This window comes from Phaethon aethereus (genome assembly GCF_964289735.1).
Source record: "Phaethon aethereus genome assembly, chromosome: 23".
Lineage (NCBI taxonomy): Eukaryota > Metazoa > Chordata > Aves > Phaethontiformes > Phaethontidae > Phaethon > Phaethon aethereus.
Window position 1 is genome coordinate 3,189,686 of NC_138599.1, and position 18,848 is coordinate 3,208,533.

The 18,848-nt window shown below is 48.8% G+C and overlaps 1 protein-coding gene across 1 annotated transcript in view; it reads left to right on the forward strand.

Annotated features, from left to right (window-relative positions):
* Nucleotides 1-339: 339 nt before the first annotated feature.
* The window catches only part of GRIK4 (glutamate ionotropic receptor kainate type subunit 4), a gene marked incomplete at its 3' end in the record, with an annotated part of 135,741 nt that continues 117,232 nt past the window's right edge, over nucleotides 340-18,848 (forward strand). Inside the window, exon 1 of the mRNA XM_082009903.1 lies at nucleotides 340-436. Coding sequence (XP_081866029.1) covers nucleotides 355-436 — 82 coding nt within the window. The 5' untranslated portion in view covers nucleotides 340-354. The remainder of the gene's footprint in view (nucleotides 437-18,848) is intronic.

The following is an 18,848-nucleotide window of genomic DNA, read 5'->3' on the forward strand; positions in this document are numbered from 1 at the left end:
GAAAAGAAATTAGAGATGTGACTCAATATTGATTTCCACTTGTTTTTGTGGAAATGCTAAAAATGACAAGATGAAATATTTGGACTTTTCCTTGTGTTTCTTTTCCATTTTTTGTTAGAAGCTCTTTGCCCAGTTTGACTCCAATTCCTGAATAATTCATAGTCTGTAAATAGCTTCCTCCTCCTCCTCCTTTGGTAAATAGACTCTTTGTCCCAAGCGCTTGGCAAGCTCGAAGCAGTGTCATCCTGCTGAGTCGCTGGCTCGAGAGCCGAGGTGCTCACGGTGCCGTGTGCTCTCTCTGCAGAGTTATGTCATGCCCAGACCACCAAAGGGCTCCATGAGGATTTATAGAAGATGCCCCGTGTCTTGGCGCCTCTGGTGCTCCTTCTGCTGTGGCTGATGAAGATCGCTGCCAGCCCCCACTCCCTGAGGATCGGTGAGTACAAAGCTTGCTCTGACCTGCATTTAACTATCCTTCCACTCATTGTCTGGGCCGCTCTATGTAGAAATGCTCGGATGAGGGAAGCCAAGCCTTGCCTCCGGTGGCTGGGCTCCCTGCCTTGGTGGTGTGCTCCCTCTTCAGGTGGGGCTGAGGTCCTTGCTGAGGCATGGTGTCCCACCTGCACTTTGGAAGTGTTCTCTCCTTTATCTTGTAAATTAAATGCAGTTTCTGCTGAGCGTACATATTTGCGTTGATTTTTATGCTGGTAATGTTACCTGATGGGGATCTCTTTCTGTATGAATTTGAAGTGAAAGCCGCTCCTTGAAGAGGCACTGAGGAATGACACTTGCCTCCCCCGCTACACCTTACCCCACTGGTGCTCTCCTAAACTCCACATGAAAGGAAATAGATTCTTGTCACAAATTTATTTGTCCCCACTTTGATGAGCAAGGAATGTTTGAGCCCAAAGTGAACCTAGTTAAGTGGTGCCACAAGAGCATCAATAACTCCAGAATTCTCCATTTGTAAGAGAGTCCTCCTATGCATTCGATCTCCTTTGGGCTTTACTAAAAAGCACTCAGGAAGAGGCACCGTCATCTTCGCTTGCTGTCTGTGTGGGTTAGGGAAAAGAAATGCATCCAGAAACCTTGTAATGAAACTTGTTTCATAGTATTGACACTTTGCTCTGTTGTTTAGAAAGGAAACTGCTTTTCCTGACTGTTCTCTTTGGAGCTACTAGCTGGTTTTATTAACTATTTGTTGCAGATAAAAAGCTAATCTATTCCCGTCCCTGTTTGCAACTTCCACAGGTGACACTTGAAGTAAAATTTCTTCTCCCCTCTACTAGTGGAGCATGGAGTAGCTCAGAAATGTAGCAAGGAAAGGTCTGTGCTGGCAAGAGTCTGGGAAGGGTGGCTGGGTGTTTTGTTTCCCCAGCATCTGTGATTCACGTGGAGCTCTCATGCTGCATATCTCAGCTCCACAGACAGCATTTCATGTTGATCAGCAGATCCTCCACTTGAGCCAGCAGATGGGGATGGGGATAGATGGTATATTATCAGGATGCTGAAGGTGAAAGATCCTTCATTACACCTTGTGCCCCATCTATCTCCTTCTGCGGGGAAGGTGCTGCAGGTGAGCGTGAGGTGAAGTGGAGCTCCCCCGGCAGCGCATGTAGCAGCACCGGGTTGCAAACCAGGCTGGGAACTGTCATGGTTGTCCACCTCCACAGCGCAACCCAGAGTAAAATGGGGAGGTGTTTGAGAGAGGTGGGACTGTGCTTTTGTGTTCCTGGCTGAGGACTGGAAATGAAAATCTGTGCTGCACCGTGCTGGGGGGCAACTACCAGGCGGGATTAGCTGCCGCCTGCCGGGTCTCAGCTTGGTGCATGCTCAGGGCTCCCTGAATGGAGGTGATGGTGGCTGCTGTGAGGCCGTGTCAGTGCTGACCCCTGAGGGCAGGCAAGAAGAAGCTGGGGTGTCTGTGTGCTCAGGGGACATGCGAGCAACTGTAGTGGTGGCAGAAAATCTATCTCCCTCCATCTGTCCAAATACTGATTTTGTCTTCTGTACCTGGTATCTGCTGCTGGGCGAAGGAGATCTTGACACGCTGCTGGTGCCTGAAGGCGTAGAAATTCCTCACGCACTTGAGCACAGGCATGGTTCACCACCGCTGCCTAGTCCAGGGTGGAAATGCTGGATGTCCTTAGCCTGCACAGGACAAGGCAGTGCAGATCTATCTGTTGAATGCTCCTAGGACTGAAGAACTTTTATTGGGATGATGCAAAGGCACTGTAGAAGTCAAGATTTCAAAGGAGATTTCAAATGTTGTTGAGGGACTGGGAAGGAACTTTGCTGATCCTTCTAAAAGGCACCGGAGGTCGTGGCTTCTGTGCCAGATAGCGTTAAATGTAAGAGTGGCCAGAGACTCTGCAGTTGTGTCACGGGTGTCTCCAGTCACCTCCTGCCTTCTGCAAGTGGGACTCCAATGGTCCTGACCTTGGACCTGGCCGATTCCCACACATGAGTCTAAAGCAAGAATTTACTGAGGGAGGGGAAGCTCAGGTAGGTATGTTAGTACATATCTACTGCTTTTGCTGATGGCCTCAGTCCTAACTTCTCTGAAAATGGTGTCTGAAGCAGGTGTGCAAAGAGCTGAGGAGGGGTTTGGGATTTTGGTTTTGTTTCTTCAAGACACGGTTTTATTTTAACAATATATCCGGCAAAAAAAGTTAATAAAAATAAAGTACAAAATAAAAGGAGAGAAAAAAATATTGCTAGCAGCCCTGAAATCATTCCCAAGTGCATGCTTTTGGCAAGGCAGGGAGATACGGTTTCTAGCAACATAAATCAATGCCCTGCATAGAAAAGGAAAACAGACCAGCGTGAGCATTTAAATATTCAAAGAAAATGCAAGCTAACATTTAAAATAATTCTGAAAGCCATCTGGTAATGGACCGCTCAAATGCACAGTTATATGATTAGTAATGTGAGGTGAACACAGGCAGTGTCACGTCTGGGTTCTTCACCAAGTTGCTGGCAGAGATTGTTGCCTGCTGCGTGTGGCTTCCAGGGTAGAAGGAGGCACGGTGGTGCTGAGTCAGGGGCACTTGGCTTGGCTTTTAAACAGAGCACCGAGCTTCCTTGCTGCTGCTTTCTTGGGGTTTCAGGTGGATCTTGGCCCTGGTATTTCTCAGTGGAGTTTCTAGGCAGCAGATTGCTTAATCTTTGGGCACACAGGGACAGGAAGGTTTGCGAGCCTGGACGGGCCCAGCAATGAGTGTTGCATTGCAGTGAGCTTTAGAAGCATCATCTCTGCAAAACAGTGAGCAGAATATAGGCTACAGGGTGACCTTCTCTGTGCCTTTGACATGCATAGGAAATCTGTAGACTATTGCATGTTTTATTTCTCTCCTTGATACACAGGGAAAAAACATTGGTGCAAACATTTTTTTTTTTTCAGCCTTTTTCTTCACCCTAAAACTCTCTGTGTTCCCTTCTGATCCCATCCTCAAGAAAGTCTCCTAGTTCACATTGTTCTGGAGACCTTCGTGGGGAAAAACAGCAACCCACATGCTTTATCCAAATAGCATCTTTTTTCTAAGAGTGTCTTTCGTTTATCAGTCAGCTCACCTGGTCTGTCTTGGTGAGGTATTATCTCCCTAGATGCTCAAAAGTTGATTGTGATCAGAGTATGAAAAAGCAGGCAGGAATGGGCATTTTCTCAGAAGTTTTCACGAGCTCCAGGAGGTATGTAAGGAATGGCCTTGAGACATCCTGTAGCCCTTGAAAGAGCCAAGGTACGTCCTACCAAAATGTCCTGGGAGCAAAACGCAATAGTTGGTTCTTGCCCAACGTGTGCCCTTGCACATGCTGTCTTGCATCCAACCACACCAAAAGCATGAAGACATCAGCGCTTTCCTGCCCGCCCCAGTGGCAGGCAAGGAGGATGGCTGGTGCAGTGCGCTGTGGGCCAGCATCTCCCACAGCTCTGGTTTCCTGTGGCATATACTGGCTGTAGAAGTAATTCTGGTTTTGTGTTTTGTTTGTTCACTCATGCTCAATAAAGTGTCAGGGAATTTACTTGAGTTATTTACTGAGTTATTTACTTGGTCTTACAGAGCAGACCGTCAGAGCCCTAAATTGGTATTCTCTTGCTAGATTCATTGGGTGTACTAACAGCTCATTTAAAATTCATATACAAGCCAAAGTTGTAGTTTATACATGGCATTGCCCTAACTAGCAGTAGGCTCAGTAGCACTGACATACGATCTACTGACAAACTCCTTGCAAGGCCTCCTTCAGCCCTGCAGCTCTTTTGAAGTGCTCTTTTCTGTAATTGCCTCTATCCAAATCCCCTCTCTCCCTCTACCTCCCAACGTTGCAACCTTTGTACAAAAGGCAAGATGCAGCTCTAGCATTTAGGGTATTTTTTTTGGTGAAACCTAGTGTTCTTTTACCCCATACCCAGTGAAAATGTGTCCACCGCTTGCTCAGCTGATAATTGGAGCAATCTGCACTGCTGTCCCAGTGCTTGTGGTAGGGTTTCATCCACCAGAGGAGCAATGTGTGGCCCAAGTCTCCACGAATCCAAACTGATGGTGAGGTGTCACTAGAAGTGCCAGCCTGGGACATTTGTCCTTGCTTCTAGGCATGTTTCAAAAAATCTGGAATACTTAAAGGGCTGTGAATCTCCTACATCTGCTCTGATCGTGGAACTATAATGTCAAGAAAATGTTCTTGGGATCCCCCAGAGCATGTGGAGTCACGGGAAAGTGCTTGCATTTAGCTGGGCATGCTGAAGTGGGTGGGAAGAGGCAGACTGGAGACATGCATCCAGGTTTTTCTGCATCACTGTGATCGTATAGTGCCCCTCTGTTTCCTGCCTGTCGCAGACCTGTACAGCAGAGCATCGTTTCTGTGGCCTTGCATCCCTGATAATTACCCTCCTGAGGTGCTTATGAGACCAAGCCGCTTGTTCAGTGAGCTGAAGGCCCCGTAGCTGCACGGTGTGCCTCTGCCCTGTCCAAGGCAGTTTGTGCACTGGTGTGTCCGAGCTGGAGGGACGAAGCAAGCAAGAAGCACTGAGCGTATTAAAAATGCATAAGGCAGAAATGAACGATAATGGCAATGAACCAAACTGTGGACCATCTAGTTCAGCTTCGCCAGCTCCCAGAGGATAACTCTCCTAAAGGCACTGCAGGGAAGATCCCACAAGGCAGCACGTTTGTTGTTTAACGTTACCGTTTTAGAGGGTGATGGTGCCACTGATGAGGAAGGCGCGTGGATGCCATAGTAAAGCAGTCATGTCAGCCCCCGTGGGCAGGTACAAATGCTTCCTCCCAGGCGTGCGGCCCGAGATGGGGAGAAACACAACTGTGCTCTGTACAGGGAAGAGCCGCGGCTTTGTGGCGCGTTGGCTTGTGCCAGCCCGGTACCCCCATGTCCCGATGGCAGTTTGCTGACACAGCTTGAAACTCCCCTTCTCCCTCCTTGTGGAGGCAGAGGAGCGCGTTTAACCCGGACAAAGCTGTGCTGCTTTCGGGCATATCCAAGGCCCTTGCGGATGATACCAATGCAACCACAATAAACCGCTGACCACCAATTTGCTGTTCCTCGGCAGAGAAGTGGCCTTACCCTGGCTTTGAACCCAGCAAGGCTGCTCGCCATCAGCTTAAGGCAGAGAAACAATCTCTAAGCCTCACATGGTGGTGCTGTTGCCGGAAAGCCTTTCCGCTTGTAATTACCATTAGTGGTTAAGAGAAAAAAGCTTCGGGTAGGGGCTGGGGGTCTCTGTCTGGCCAGCTGTCCCACCGGCGGCCAGAGCAGAGGCGTCGGGCACTGCCTGCGCGGGCGGGGGCACGGCTGATGACTCCTCGCCGGGAGGCGGCGGGCCGGAGAGGGAGAACTGGCCTGGGAGCAAAGCGGGTCCCCCCGGCGCGCGTGATTAGCTGGCTGCTCTGCGCATGGACCCGGCTGTTTCTAAAGGGTTAAAAGTAATCCCTGTGCGCTGGTCACCGTTGCGAGCTGCGGGGCCCCTGTGCCCAAGGCCGTGCCCGCGCGCCTGGCGGGCAGCAGCGCTTGTTGGATGTACGCTTTCAAGTCCCGTCGTGTTTGGACTGTGATAATACCGTCCAACACTGATAACACTGTGATAGGACATCCTCAAGCCCGGCTTGAGGAGTGGGGCGCGAGGAAGAGGTAGCTGCTCTGGGGGTCGGGTCGAGCGGTACCTTCTGGGCACAAGGGACAGTGGAGGAGTTAACTGTTTGCAAAATGTTTGCCAAGTTGTATCTGGAGAAATAAGGCATGGGCAGAGGGCTGTCCCCATGCTGCGGTGACAGGAGCAGGTGTGGGCTGCAGCTAGGTTGACATTAAATGTGTGTAGATGCTTTCTATGCGTATCTTGAGGTCCTGCTCCCTAGGAACTTGGGGGTTCCTTGCCCAGGAGTGTCCCGTGGCTCCCGTCAAGCCCACACTGTAGTTTCCCATCTCCTGGAGACCTGTCCTGGGATGTGGCCCACCAGCATACCCATCCCTCAGAGCTGGGAAGTGCTACTGGGTGCCTGAGTTTCAGTTCTGTCCCCGACTCGATTCATGCCTCACTGGGCTCATTTCAGTACTTGTATGTGGGGTTTGGCCTATATTGATTTTATTTTTTTATTTTTAAAAGGCTTTCACATTTCATTCAGGATTTTCCTAGACTTCGAGAGTCTAAAGAAATAGAGAACTGTGCAGGAGGAGAAGGAGAGGTATCCACACCTTTGTTGATGCATGACTTAGTAAATTTGCCTTGCTGAAATAAAATATTAATACTTCCCACAATATTAAAAAGGCCCAGTGAAGTTCATTAAGGTGAAGTAGATTCATAGTTATTTGTCATTTGCTGCTGAAGAGTGGTGAGAGGCAGAGAAAAATACAATATTCGTTGTTAACTATTTGCCCTTTTAATTTTGTTTTCATGATTCTTCTGTGAGATGATATTTTATTTATGTTTCCGAGTTACATGCATAAATCTTTATTTTTAAAAAAAGTTGCCTGTATAGATGCCAGGCCCTTTCAGCAATGCCTTGTCTAGACTTGCCCTTTGATTCTTTGCAGTTCTCCCCAGGTACTGCTGTGCTACAGTGCCAGGAAGAGTAGCTAACAGTGCCCCGTCTCCTAGCCATACCTTTCCTGCCCTGAGGGGTCTTGTAAAGGCAACTCACCCATGAAGGCTACTTCCAGGATAAAAGGAGCCTTTGTTTTTCCAGAAAAAGGCAACTGAAGCTGTTCAAGGAGAGGCTGCACGCTGCTGGTGACTTGCTGCAGTCTCTTACCTAACCCTGTTTCTCTGAAATGATCAGGTGAAAAGTGGTTTTCTTGAATGCTTTTGAGGCTGGCCGCTCCGGCAGGGCGCTCAGGCTCCCCGCACGTGTGGCGGTTGGGTGGTCACCGTGTGCTGGCAGGGGTTTGCACGCCGTTCCCGCTGGCTCTGCCAACACGAGTTTTCCTGGGGATGTGCTGAGCGGCTTCTCTGCCTGCGGAGGCAGGAGGCTCATTAGCACCATCGAAGTGCGACCAAACACTGCGGGAGGAAGGCGAGAGCTTCTGAGCAAGGAGCCCTGGGGGAAAGCGAGTGGGAATGGGGTTGAGCTGCAAGCAAGTACTTGAGTGGTGGCTGGGAGACGTAAAAGTCCTGTATCCCTGCTTCATTTTTCATGTTAAACAGCGAGGAGCCTATCTGGCAAACCGACTGAAGACTGGACGCCGAAGAGGGAGGGACCGCTGGTTTCCTCCAGCGTAGAGGAGGACTAAGCTGCGTGCTCCAGTGAGCCTTCGTGGAAGAAAGAGGGACTTGATGCAAAGAGGGGTGACCTGCCCTGCCATTGGTGGCTCTGCAGGAGAAAGGCATCCGTGGCACGTGCCGGGCAGCCCAGTGCCCGCGAGGCTGCCCGTGGGGCTGCCCCGCTCGCCTGCGCCCCGGGGCAGGCAGTGCCCCTTGCCTTGCCTGGGAGACGGTGCGGGAGGGCTGTGCGTCTCTCCAGGCTGGGGTTTTGCCACATAAAACGTAATGAGCTCCTGGTCTACAGCTAAGGAATCCAGCACTGTAATAACATGAATAATAAATAATAAGCAGATTTATAGCTTAGATCAATGCTACAGGGCATGGAGCGAGGAGAGGTGTGGATTCTGTGAGACAGACGATCTCTTTACGTGTTGTGCACCTCTGTGGCAGAGTTATTTTTACTGATCTGTTCCTGTTCATTAATGTCTGACAGGCAGGCTACATTGTACATCCCAAGAGGCCTTAAGCTTTGTTTTGATTCATTATATATCCACATACATATTATAAAGGTGTAGATGTCTGTGTGCAGAGTATCTGGATGGGAAAGTCAGCTGGTAGTTACGGCAAAGAGCCGTGCTGCTCCAGCACCAAATCAGCATAGAGCTCTATTTTTGCATTTGCTTGTTTAATGAAAGTTATTTGCTATCCAGCACAGGTAAAGCTCCGGTGCGCCCGGGCACAGCAGCCAGCTGCTGCCCTGTGCTGTGCTGCTTTATAGATCTGGAAGGGGATCGGGTTCAGCGTCGGTGCTAATTCAGCAGGAAGAGGAAAATCTGCTTTAAGGAGAGGAGCCAGGGAGAGAGGGACTGTCACTGGAAAGGTCATACATGTATCCGTATCTCTTACACGCACAGTCCCGTGCAGTCGCGGGGGAGCGACAGAGGGCAGAGACGGACAGGCGCATGTACAGGGGTTTGCTGCAGAGGATTGATTTTTGACTTTTGTTCCCGAACGTTGAAGATTCTCCCTGAGCCAGGGATCAGCATCTGAGAGCCATATAACCTGCTTTATATCTAAATACCGTTACCGCCCCTGGGCAGCGCTTTGTGTGTTTAGCCACCGAGCCATTTTTAATACAGATCTTTTTGTTTCATAGAGAGAAAGCTAGTCATAGCAAGAGCTACTCTGTCATTTCTTTCATTATTTTTTCATATATATATATGAATAAGAAAGTCAATTACATGAATGAAAGATGCTTGGTTCCCTGCCTAAACAGCTGCCAGAATTGATTCCAACTCTGAGCCAAACTCAGCAAAGCTGGAATTTCTGCAGAAAGCTCCAGTGCGGCGTGAGATAGGCTTGTGCATTAGTCTGCGTTACAGATTGCTGCTGCCCAGCCCCTCGCCCTTGGCTATCCATGTAGGCAGTTGAGGAAGGATGGATTTCACACACTCTGTAGTGAGCTTGACTTCACTGCAAAATAAGCCTGAATTAAATATCCTTAGCAGACCCTTGCTGGAGTGAGTGCCATCACACTGTAAAGCAGTGCTCACTTGATATAGAGCAGCTGTCTTGGCAGCTCAGAGCACCTGAAAACTTAGTGCCGGTGTCAGCAATACTTAGAGCTTCATATTTGTTCCTCCCCATGGACCAATTAACTGGCATTTTAAGAACCGCCTGAATTGAACAGGAGATTTTTTGGATGTGGACAGGAGCTGGGTTGAGTTACAAAATTTGAATAAGCGTGCAGGGGAAGCAAGCCCTCTGCTCAGGCAGCAACTGCTGCTGTGGGAGGGCAGGGAGCAGTTATAAGGCTGGCTGTTGAGGATGGGGCACCTCTGGATACACGGCTGAAGGACATGGTTGCTTGCTTTTAGGGAGATGCATATCTGTAGTGACTGTAACTAGCGATTTGAAGGTCATTTTCAGGAAGTGAGGTGGAGGATAGCCTTGAAGATTAAGGCAGTGGCCCAAGTTTCTAAAGGTGAGTTGAGATAAAGCCAGAGTCATTAACCTGTGAGCTATTATAACCTTGCTGAGACAGTAAGCTGGAGGATGGCAGATGGGAGGAGGAAGACAGCAAGTCAACTCCAGCTTGTAACAGTCTGTTGGAGCAGAGCTGCGATCTTGACACTGTGAGTGTAAGGTGGGGTTTCTTTCTGTTTGAAGCAATATGCCTTCTGCTCAGAGGTTTATTCCTCATTCTCCTGCTGTATAAGTCTTGGCAAGTTCACTTGTCTTTGCTCTGTAGATGGGTGGACTGCAAGCTCAGGGGCCAGCTCTCCTGGATGCAACGTGTGCAGCACTCTGCTCAGGGAGGTGTTAAAGCCTTCTTGCTAGCATTAGGCACTGCAGGGCTGTTGGGCAACCTTCCCAGAAAAGGTGCTTTTGACCTGAAAGGGCACTTATCTCAAGTGCCCCTTGCAGCTAATTACTTGTGGCTCAGTTTAAGATAAACACACCTCTGTAAAGCTAATAGCCCAAATTGTCCTGGCTTGGATTCAGAAGCTCTAGCTCTTGATATACAGGTATTTTGAACCTACAGCATTTGAAAAAGTCCCAGAAGTAGAGAGCGACCTGCTGACAAAGCGGGTGAGACGGATCCTGGCTCCCTGTGTGCTGCTGCTGCTGGTCCCTACAGAGGAGGGCGCCGGCCTCTGTGAAGGGTAGGTCCTGGCCTTCCTTGCAAAGCCTTGCTCCTGGCTTTGTGCTCCTCTTGCTCCTCTTCTCCTTTTTGAAGACCTCATGGTGATGAGATTGCTGAAAAAATGCTGAGGAAAAAGGGAAGGATGGAAGAACTTGAAAGAATGAGTTTTGCTTTTCTGTAGGATATCTGCTGTGAAAAGCACAGAGCGGTAGGCTGTGCTGATGGGCAGAAGAAGCAGTGTGCATGTGGGAGAGAAGGGGGCAACACCCAGGGCACTATCCATACCTAAAATAGCTGTGAGCAGGCAGGACAAATGGGTGCCCTCAGCCTGCATTTTGTTGCTGGGAAAGCCATCCAAGAGGATGATGTCTCGTTCGGGTAGCATCGTTCCCCAGGGCCCTTCTTTGGGGTGTTATCTCTGGAAGGAGATGAGTGCGGGAGGCCTGAGAAGCAGAAGGTAAAGATCCCAGCTGGAGGAGAGGTCCTGAAATGAGGAAGGCCTGGGTGATGAATGGAGATGGGTGCTCATAACCATGGCCAGTTATGCCTGAGAAGCAATAACCTGGAGCAGTGGCAGGGCATGGACCACAGGGCTCTGGGGGCTGGCAGAGACCTCCCTGCAGGGAGGGATGTGCAGACCTTGTGCTCGTAGGGCTGGGGGGAATGAAGGAGCTCTGATGCCCAGAAATAGAAATGAATGCTAAGCTCAATGGGCAGAGAAGCAAAGAAAGCAGATGCTCATGTGTCAGCACAGAGGTGGACTTGAGCATGGTGTTAGAGGAGAGCAACAGGGGGGATCTGAAGTGGAGGAGCAGCTTAGCCCGGCGGTTGCCAGCTCTGACTTGACCCCTGACAAATGAGGACTGTGAACATAAGAAGGCTGCAGGGAGGGATGGCTCATTTTCCCAAAGACACCGCTAATGAATTCCTCTTGCACCTCCAGACGCTGTAGGGGTTTGGAGAGACTAAATGGAACTTTATGTGAAAATGATGGCTGAATGTCAATTCTGCTGTCGAAGCCAATTTGGGAGCTGGAAAGTGCTAAAAGAATTAAGATTGTTAAATGGAAATAAGTCTACTTGGTTGAGATGAAATAGGGTTTAAATGAGTGAAATTATCTGTGGATTACCCTTGTTAGAGTACTGCCTTATTTAATAAACTGAGTTTTAATCTGCTGCAGGGATTCCTGAAGGAAAAGCTTAGCCTACTGGGGTACATGGATGTGATGAAGGGGAAGGACTGACTGTACCATCATCCTCCGGAATGGAGCCACAAGAGTGAAGGGGAGGTAATAGTTTGCCCATGAGTGTTGTTTGCTGCTCAGTAAGTGGTTAGATCTTTGTTCAAGCTTCTTCGGTAGTTCTTCTCTTTTGCTGACAGAATAGGAGGCCACTCCTTCTGGTTAGGTGATACCTGTTCTGGATAGCACATGTCCCTGGGGAGCATTTCTAGTGCAGAGCCATACAGCGCTTCATGTTTCCTGGGGTAAATGTCATCAGACCTCTCCTTGAGCACTGGGAAGGAGTGCTGCAAGGGAGCAAACTCTTGCTGTATTTAGGAGGGGAAGAGAGAGTGCTGGACGTCTTGATGTCCGCAATTTCGTTGCAGAGAGAGAGTCTAGTAATTATTAACAGCCCTGATTATCTGTTTCTGCAAGAGCAGATCTGTTGCAGAAGAGCAACTGGGTACTCTTAGCTAACTTTAGCTGTCTACCTGACTTAATGCAGATGTCACCTGTCATCTCGCATGTGTTTCTGCCTCATCTCTCTTTCATGATAGTCATGAAAGCATAACTGCTCCAGATGCTTCTAAAATTGTCCGTGGAGGGAAGAACCTGATCTTAGTGTTTAGCAGTCATCTTCCAGCACTGTAGGACTGCTCTTCGCTGCTGGAGCCAGTACCTGAGCCTGGGAGCCTATGGCGTGCAGGAGGGGCACATGGCTTAGAGGGAAGGGTCTGCTGAATGTGAGCTACAAAAGGTTAATGCACAAGGAGGGATGAGGCTTGATTTTCCTCTTAGTTGTGTAACTCCGAGGTTCCAGAATATTGTATGTTCTGTTCTTGGAAGATTCAAGAATTTTCAAGCTGTTTTCAGACAGTTTTGAGAGAGAAATCGACTCCAAAGTCACTAGTGGGTTAGGAGTCTCAGAGGGGATGCAGGAGATCCAGGATCAAACTCCAGCCCCTGTAGGAGTCCGTGGGTAACCTGTCTGGGTTATGCTGCTATCTGTTCAAAGGAGACTGTCTTCTACGAATATTACATCTTTGGTAGCCCTTGCTGTTGTTGTTGTCAGGAGAGCTAATAAAACCGGCTAGCAGGCAGAGCTGAGCCATTGCCTGCCAGAGCCTTCCCATCCTGTATTTTTGCCTCTTTTCCTGGGCCTGTCCTGACAACCTGGTCTCTATAAATGCTGGAAGTTCTTGCATCTCATGCTGCTAAAATTGTACTCAGGGAAGAAGTTAGAGCTGGGATAGAAGAAAGGCAGCAAGGAAGGGGCTCTATTTGCCTGTATGTTTTGCTGGGCGGATTGCTGTACCCTGTGACGTAGCACAGAGCAGACTCACTGGAGCCAGTCTATATGTGCTGTGTCCTCTGGACTTATTCCTGGTTTCATATCATAGGGGTGCAGGCCAGGATGAATGCCTGAGGTCTAGCTTGAGGCTCATCCCACATGAGCTTAAGACTTCTGTGATCTTCTTGCCAAGCCCGAGGGATAATGAAGTCTGAAAAGTCATAATGTGGTGTCAGCTTGGGTTTTTCTGAGGATCTCCACATTCATTACAGATTCCACCACCTTCCCAACCATGATTTGTGGTTCTTCTGTTTGGCGAGAAGAATCCACTAACTTGTATCCCATGGGATCAGCTACCTCATCAAACTGCTCGAGGGTTTTGTAGTCACCAGCATCTCACAGTATGTGTGCTTACGGATGCACGTGTGTGCACGCCATGGTATTCAACAGCCCGTTTAATAGCCTCCACCTTGTACCAGATCTGATTCACAGGCATCTAATTTGACCATGGCGGGATGCCCCTAATCTTCATTCACCTTGCAGAGTGGTTTTTCGGTCATGTTCATAAATCTTCCCATTTGACCAACAGCAACAGTCTGTTTTGTTGTTTGGTTTGGCACTTCAGAACATTTTGTTCCACATCCCTTGCACAGAAGATAGCTTGGCAGTTGCAGACCTCTAGCATTTGTTATCTGTTGTGTTTCTATCTGTTTCAGTGGCATGTGGAATTTTTTGGTGTGCTCGTTTCATTGGGGCCCTGGTACAGTGGGAAGAAGTAATTTATTATACTTTATTATTCTGGGCATGCTCGGAAATACCCCGATCTTAGCGATCACACAAGACAAAGCAAAAGAATGGTTGAGTTGTCAATGAAATATCTTGCAAATATACTTGTGCAAAGACTTGGGTATCCCATGCAATAGCCACCCCAGATGGCTTGCCAGCCCCAGTTGTGGTGCTGCACTGCAGAAGCTGGTGTTGGGCTTTTGGGGACAGATGAGGGTGCAGTGTCTTTGCCCAGGCAGCAAACAGTGCGCCGAGCACTGCAGCTCTCAGCAGAGCTTGCCTCGAAGTCCCCACCGTGACCAGTCTTTGAGAGGTAATGCTGTGGGATAGCTGCCTGCTGGGTCTGGCAGAAGGGAAGCACTGTGGTTGTCCAGCTTGGCATGGCTGAGGAGCATTACCAGGGTAGGACAGGGGTCTAAGCGTTGGCATTTTGGAGCAGAAAGCTTGTTTTCATTGTAATGGCTGTGGTTGAAAAGCCTGTTCTTCTCTCATGCGTTTAAATCCCACGGAACATCTCATTAGGAACAAATGATGCCTCAGGCAAGTGGAGCTGTAGAAAAGTAATCTTTATTAAGCACCCTCAGTGGTCAGAGTTACTTGATGAGCTCCAGAGCTTTATTTGCAGGCAGCTTGGGTTGGTGTGTAGCAGGAAAGTGCTTTGAACTCCCTCCCTTCCCTGTCTCTAGGTTACTGTTTTCTATTTCTGTGTGTTTTCTGTCCCTACAGCCCTCCAAATACTGTTGGTAAAATTGTTGACACTGGGAACAAAATGAATGGAAGAGCACAGGTCAGGAACATGAAGCTATGCCTGGAGAAGGGGATGCAAGGTGCCTGCATTGCATCATGAGCAGGACACAGGCACAGCCTTTTCCATGGGAAACGGTGTACAAGAACCCACAGATTGATGGGGGAACATCTATGGGAAGTTCTGTCTCTGAATGCTTCATTGCTGAATATTTGGGGGGGAATGGCCACAGGGAGAGCAGCACCTCCTCTTGGAGTCATCCTCTCTACCTCTCCATGCTGGTACCTACAGTAAGCTGGACAGCTGGATGTCTTTCATCTCTGGACTTTGCAAGTTCTCAACAGGTGATAGAAAAGGAGCTATAAACTGTAAGCACAAAGACCAGTGAAAACCAAAATAAATTTAAAACAGCGTCCTGCCAGATGTTTTGCTTTTTGCTGGATAGCTAGAGGGAGAAGGAATAAAGAGCTCAGAAAAATAAAGCAAGACGTGGGGAGTGAGCGTGAAGGTGCTGCACACTTCAGCTGTGTAGCTAACCCTGATAGTTGTTTGAGGCTCTGCTGCTGCACAGTGCTGTATGGGATATTTCTAGATTGATGTGAAGGCAACCCCAGCCTCACCCTCTGCTTGAGTGATATCAGGGCATCTCAAGGTAAGTCCAGGAAGAAAAAAGGAGAGAGAAAAATTCATCTGTGGCCACTGTACTTGGCTTTATGAAAAGGAAATAAGTGAAGACAGGAAACTCAAAAGTTTGCCTGCATCTGTCTTGTCAAGCATGTGAAGCTGACACAATGATGGAGTCATTACAGGCTCCTGTGTAAATACAGGCTCTTCATTATTATTTTTTTTTTCCCCATAACATGTCTCATTTACTTAATAGCCTGTAATTGCTCTGGAGGAGCAGCCACTGTTTATCAAGTAAGAGCCTCTTGGTCATGTCAGCCAGCTCTAGCATTCATGGTCCGTAGGAGCTTTTTGGCATCAGAGTAAGTGCCTCTGCAAAGTGCCGCAGGAAGGAGGGCTCCGTAAGCCCCTCGCACAGAGGTCTCTTGGCTGATGCTTTCAGTCCCCCAAGCTCTGCAGCGTGAAGAGGACCTTTCAGGAAGATGTTTTCCAGGGCACTAGGGGCAGCCGCACATTGCTGGAGATGCCTTTGAGCTGGTCATCCTTCTGCTGCCTTCGCTTCTCCTCCTCCTCGTTGCCTGGCTCCTGCCCTTTAGGATGGTAAACTGCAAGGGGTTGGTGGCTGTTTGTTGTCCTGGGACTGTCAATTTTATTGCAAAGAAATGGGAAGCATGTTCAGGCAGCGGCTAGCAGCACAGGGAGTCTTTGAGCAGGAGTTCGTGCCACTAAGCATACTTTTGAAAGATGTGTCCTGATGCTTAGGGGATCAGTTAACCTCGGAAAGATTTGGTGGCTTGGTTTAGAAGAGCACCAGCTTTCAGAGTTTCCTCTCCTGCTACTGAAACAAGCCACCTCTAGCATGAAGCACCTCCTAATGAAAGGTGAAGGGAGAACAAAAATAAAGCAAAATAAAATAAACCACAGCAAAGCTCCAGAAGAAATGCAAGAAAGAGCATCTGTGTGACTACACCCGAAGCCCTTCTGAAACACAGTCATTTGCTGAATATAGCTGTACACTTTTGTTTTAAACGTCCTGGCTCTATTCTTTGCTCTCCTCCACCCCCACATCTGGAAACAATCCAGCATTATTCACGCTGGAAAAGGCAGAACTGGCTCCCTGTGCTGAGCTGCCCCAGCTACAGCCAGCACCTGCAGGGAACGGTGCAACAGGCTGCTGTCTGCTTGCGCGCGTGCAGCCCTCGTGCGGGCGAGCCGCGCAGCCTGCGACGGCCGCGCGTGCTGCCCTGCTCCGCTTGCACGCGTCGGCGCAACCTTTCGGGGCTAAAGCCCGCTGCTTTAGGGGGAGCTGCCGGGGTGCAGGCTCTGCTGTGAAACGTGGTATAGTTGATGGTAGGTCACTCTTGGAATATCATTGCTTCTCTGATGGTTCTGTAGATCTCTCTACTAGGGCTGAATTCAGCAGCGTCTCCAGTGCTGTGGGAAAAAGTGTCACTAGCTTCCTGACCAGAGGTTTCTAACCACCAGGAGCACCCTTCCCGGTTTTGCAGTGGGCTTGAGGGGGTGGATTTTGCTTTCAGTTGCAGAAATGGAAAACACAGTGAAATTAAATGCAGGCCTTACTTTTTCTTGCACCTCTCCTCTCTTTCCCTTCTGATTCTGGCAACAGGTTTCAGCCAAGTGTATACCTGGGTTTTGAGACGTGGGTTGTCTGTAAGATGCAGCCATTTCCAGGAGAAATACCAAACTCTCTCTTTCCCTTCTCAGAAAATCTCTCCCCAGGTAGTAATGTAAATGTAAAAATATTAGCATTGGGTTTATGTATTTTTCTAGGCAGGATATGAATGCCTGAGCGGTGAGACCAAGTGGATTTCTTGTTGCACAAAAGAGTTCATCTCTCAGAGAGCAGCAGCATCCGATCGCTGCGGTGGTGGTACAGGGTTCTGCTCCCGGCTGGCTTTTTGTCTTCTCGTTGTAAGCCTGGGCATGACACACACATGCTTTAGATTTCGGTCTCAGCTAGCTAATCTGCTTCCTGACCTAGAGCAGAAAATAGACCGTAATTATTTGTTTACTTTGTGCAATACAACTGCACAAGCACTTCCTTGGAAGAGCCGGGCTAGGTGATTAGCAGAGCAGGTTTGTTTTATTTAGTTTTCCCTATCACATTGTCTTTCTTGTTTCTGCCAGTTGTAGGAGGCCTGAACCCCATCACCGCATTAAATCTGTAACAGGAGGAATCAAGAGCAAAATCGCTCGGTCTGAAGCAGAGAGGTGTCGTCAGGGAACAAAAAGTCAGTGCGTATGTGCTGTATCGCCAGCGCAGTGAGATGGGAGATGGCCAGCCCCCGCTGCGGTGAGCAAAGCAGCGATGCACTGGCGGATTTGGATGGGACTGTGAAGCACAGTGTTTGCTGAATCAGGGTCCTCTTTCCCCACATTATTCCTCAAAGTCAATCTGACCCTGCTTTGCACTGTATTTCCATGAGAGCTGGAGGGTTCTGAGCATCTTGCAGATGACAAAAACTCTTTTTTTAGGCTGGGATTATTCGCCTAATCTTGTGATTACGGTGATAATCCCTTTTGCAACAGTGCCCCTCTCTGAGGAGCTCTTCCCTCAGGGACTTCCAAGTCCCAAATCGCATTTTCTCCTAATGCTGAAGGGCTCTGTATTAAATTAAGGCGTTCTCAAGGATCAGAGGTGTGCAAGTCCTCCAGTATTATAGCTTTGGAGTCTGTGGTGTATCATCTGTTGCCTTATTGACCCTCTTAGGGCTTGGGGTAGAGGTGACGGCTGAGGAGCTCTACTATTGGAGAGGAGGTGGCTTTTTAAGCTTGAGCCCATGTCCTTCCAGCAGAGAGAGTGATCTGGATCTGACCCACCAGTCATGGGCACTATCACAGCCTGGTCAGTGATGCCTGGGGCCCGCCAGTTTGCTGGCTTCGCAGGTCAGATATTTTCAGATGGGATTTTGCGGCAGCCGAAGAGGGCAGGCACCTGATGTGCTGCTGCCTCCGGGGGCAGGCAGGGAGGCAGTGGAAGCGGCGCCGCTCTCCGAGCTGTAATCCCTTCCCACTCCTGCTGCCACGTACTTGGCAAATAAATATTTTGCTCACAACTCATCGGAGGTGGCACCTAACCAGATGTGCTCTCACTTGGTACAGCAGGAGATTTATTTGGTTGTCCATTTATAGCTTATTATTTTCTTCTATCTCCCCCCACCCCAACTTAATAGCAGTTTGCTATCCACCAGGGTATACATTTTCTTCTGATTAAGTGCCATTTAGCCGTTGGCTGCTTGCTCATTTTACTTTTATAGACACATTTACAGCGGCACAGACAGAGGCACAGGCGCCTAGGAGCAAGGGTAAGGAGAATGGAGAGTCGCAACAGCTTGATTAGATTGGATTTTAATAAAGTTTCCAGCTAAGCTGCATCACAACTATTCCTCACAGCGGAGATGCGGGGGGTGCTGGGGTTGTACAACTTCTTACCTGGTGGGACAGCCAGTGGGACCTGCACTGGAGCCAGCTGGAGGCTTCTCATGAGATCCTTGACCATCAGGGATGTTTGAGTTCTGTGTAGCTTGGAGTTAGTCTCTCTAGGGTGAAGAGCGATTTCCCAGCTTTCGGCAGCTGCTAATTGGTTGCAGATGATGAGATAATTTATAAAAATTAGGAGCGATTTTCTTCATAGTGCTAATATCGCTTGGCAATAAACCGCTCTTTTAAAAGGGTGACTTTTCTCTAATGTAGGGATCAAGACTAAAAATATATACATGTGTATATCAGTAGAGCGAGAGAGCGTGCTTCTTAACCACACGCGAAGAGGTATTTCAGAAGTTCATTTGAACCGTAAGAATGAAT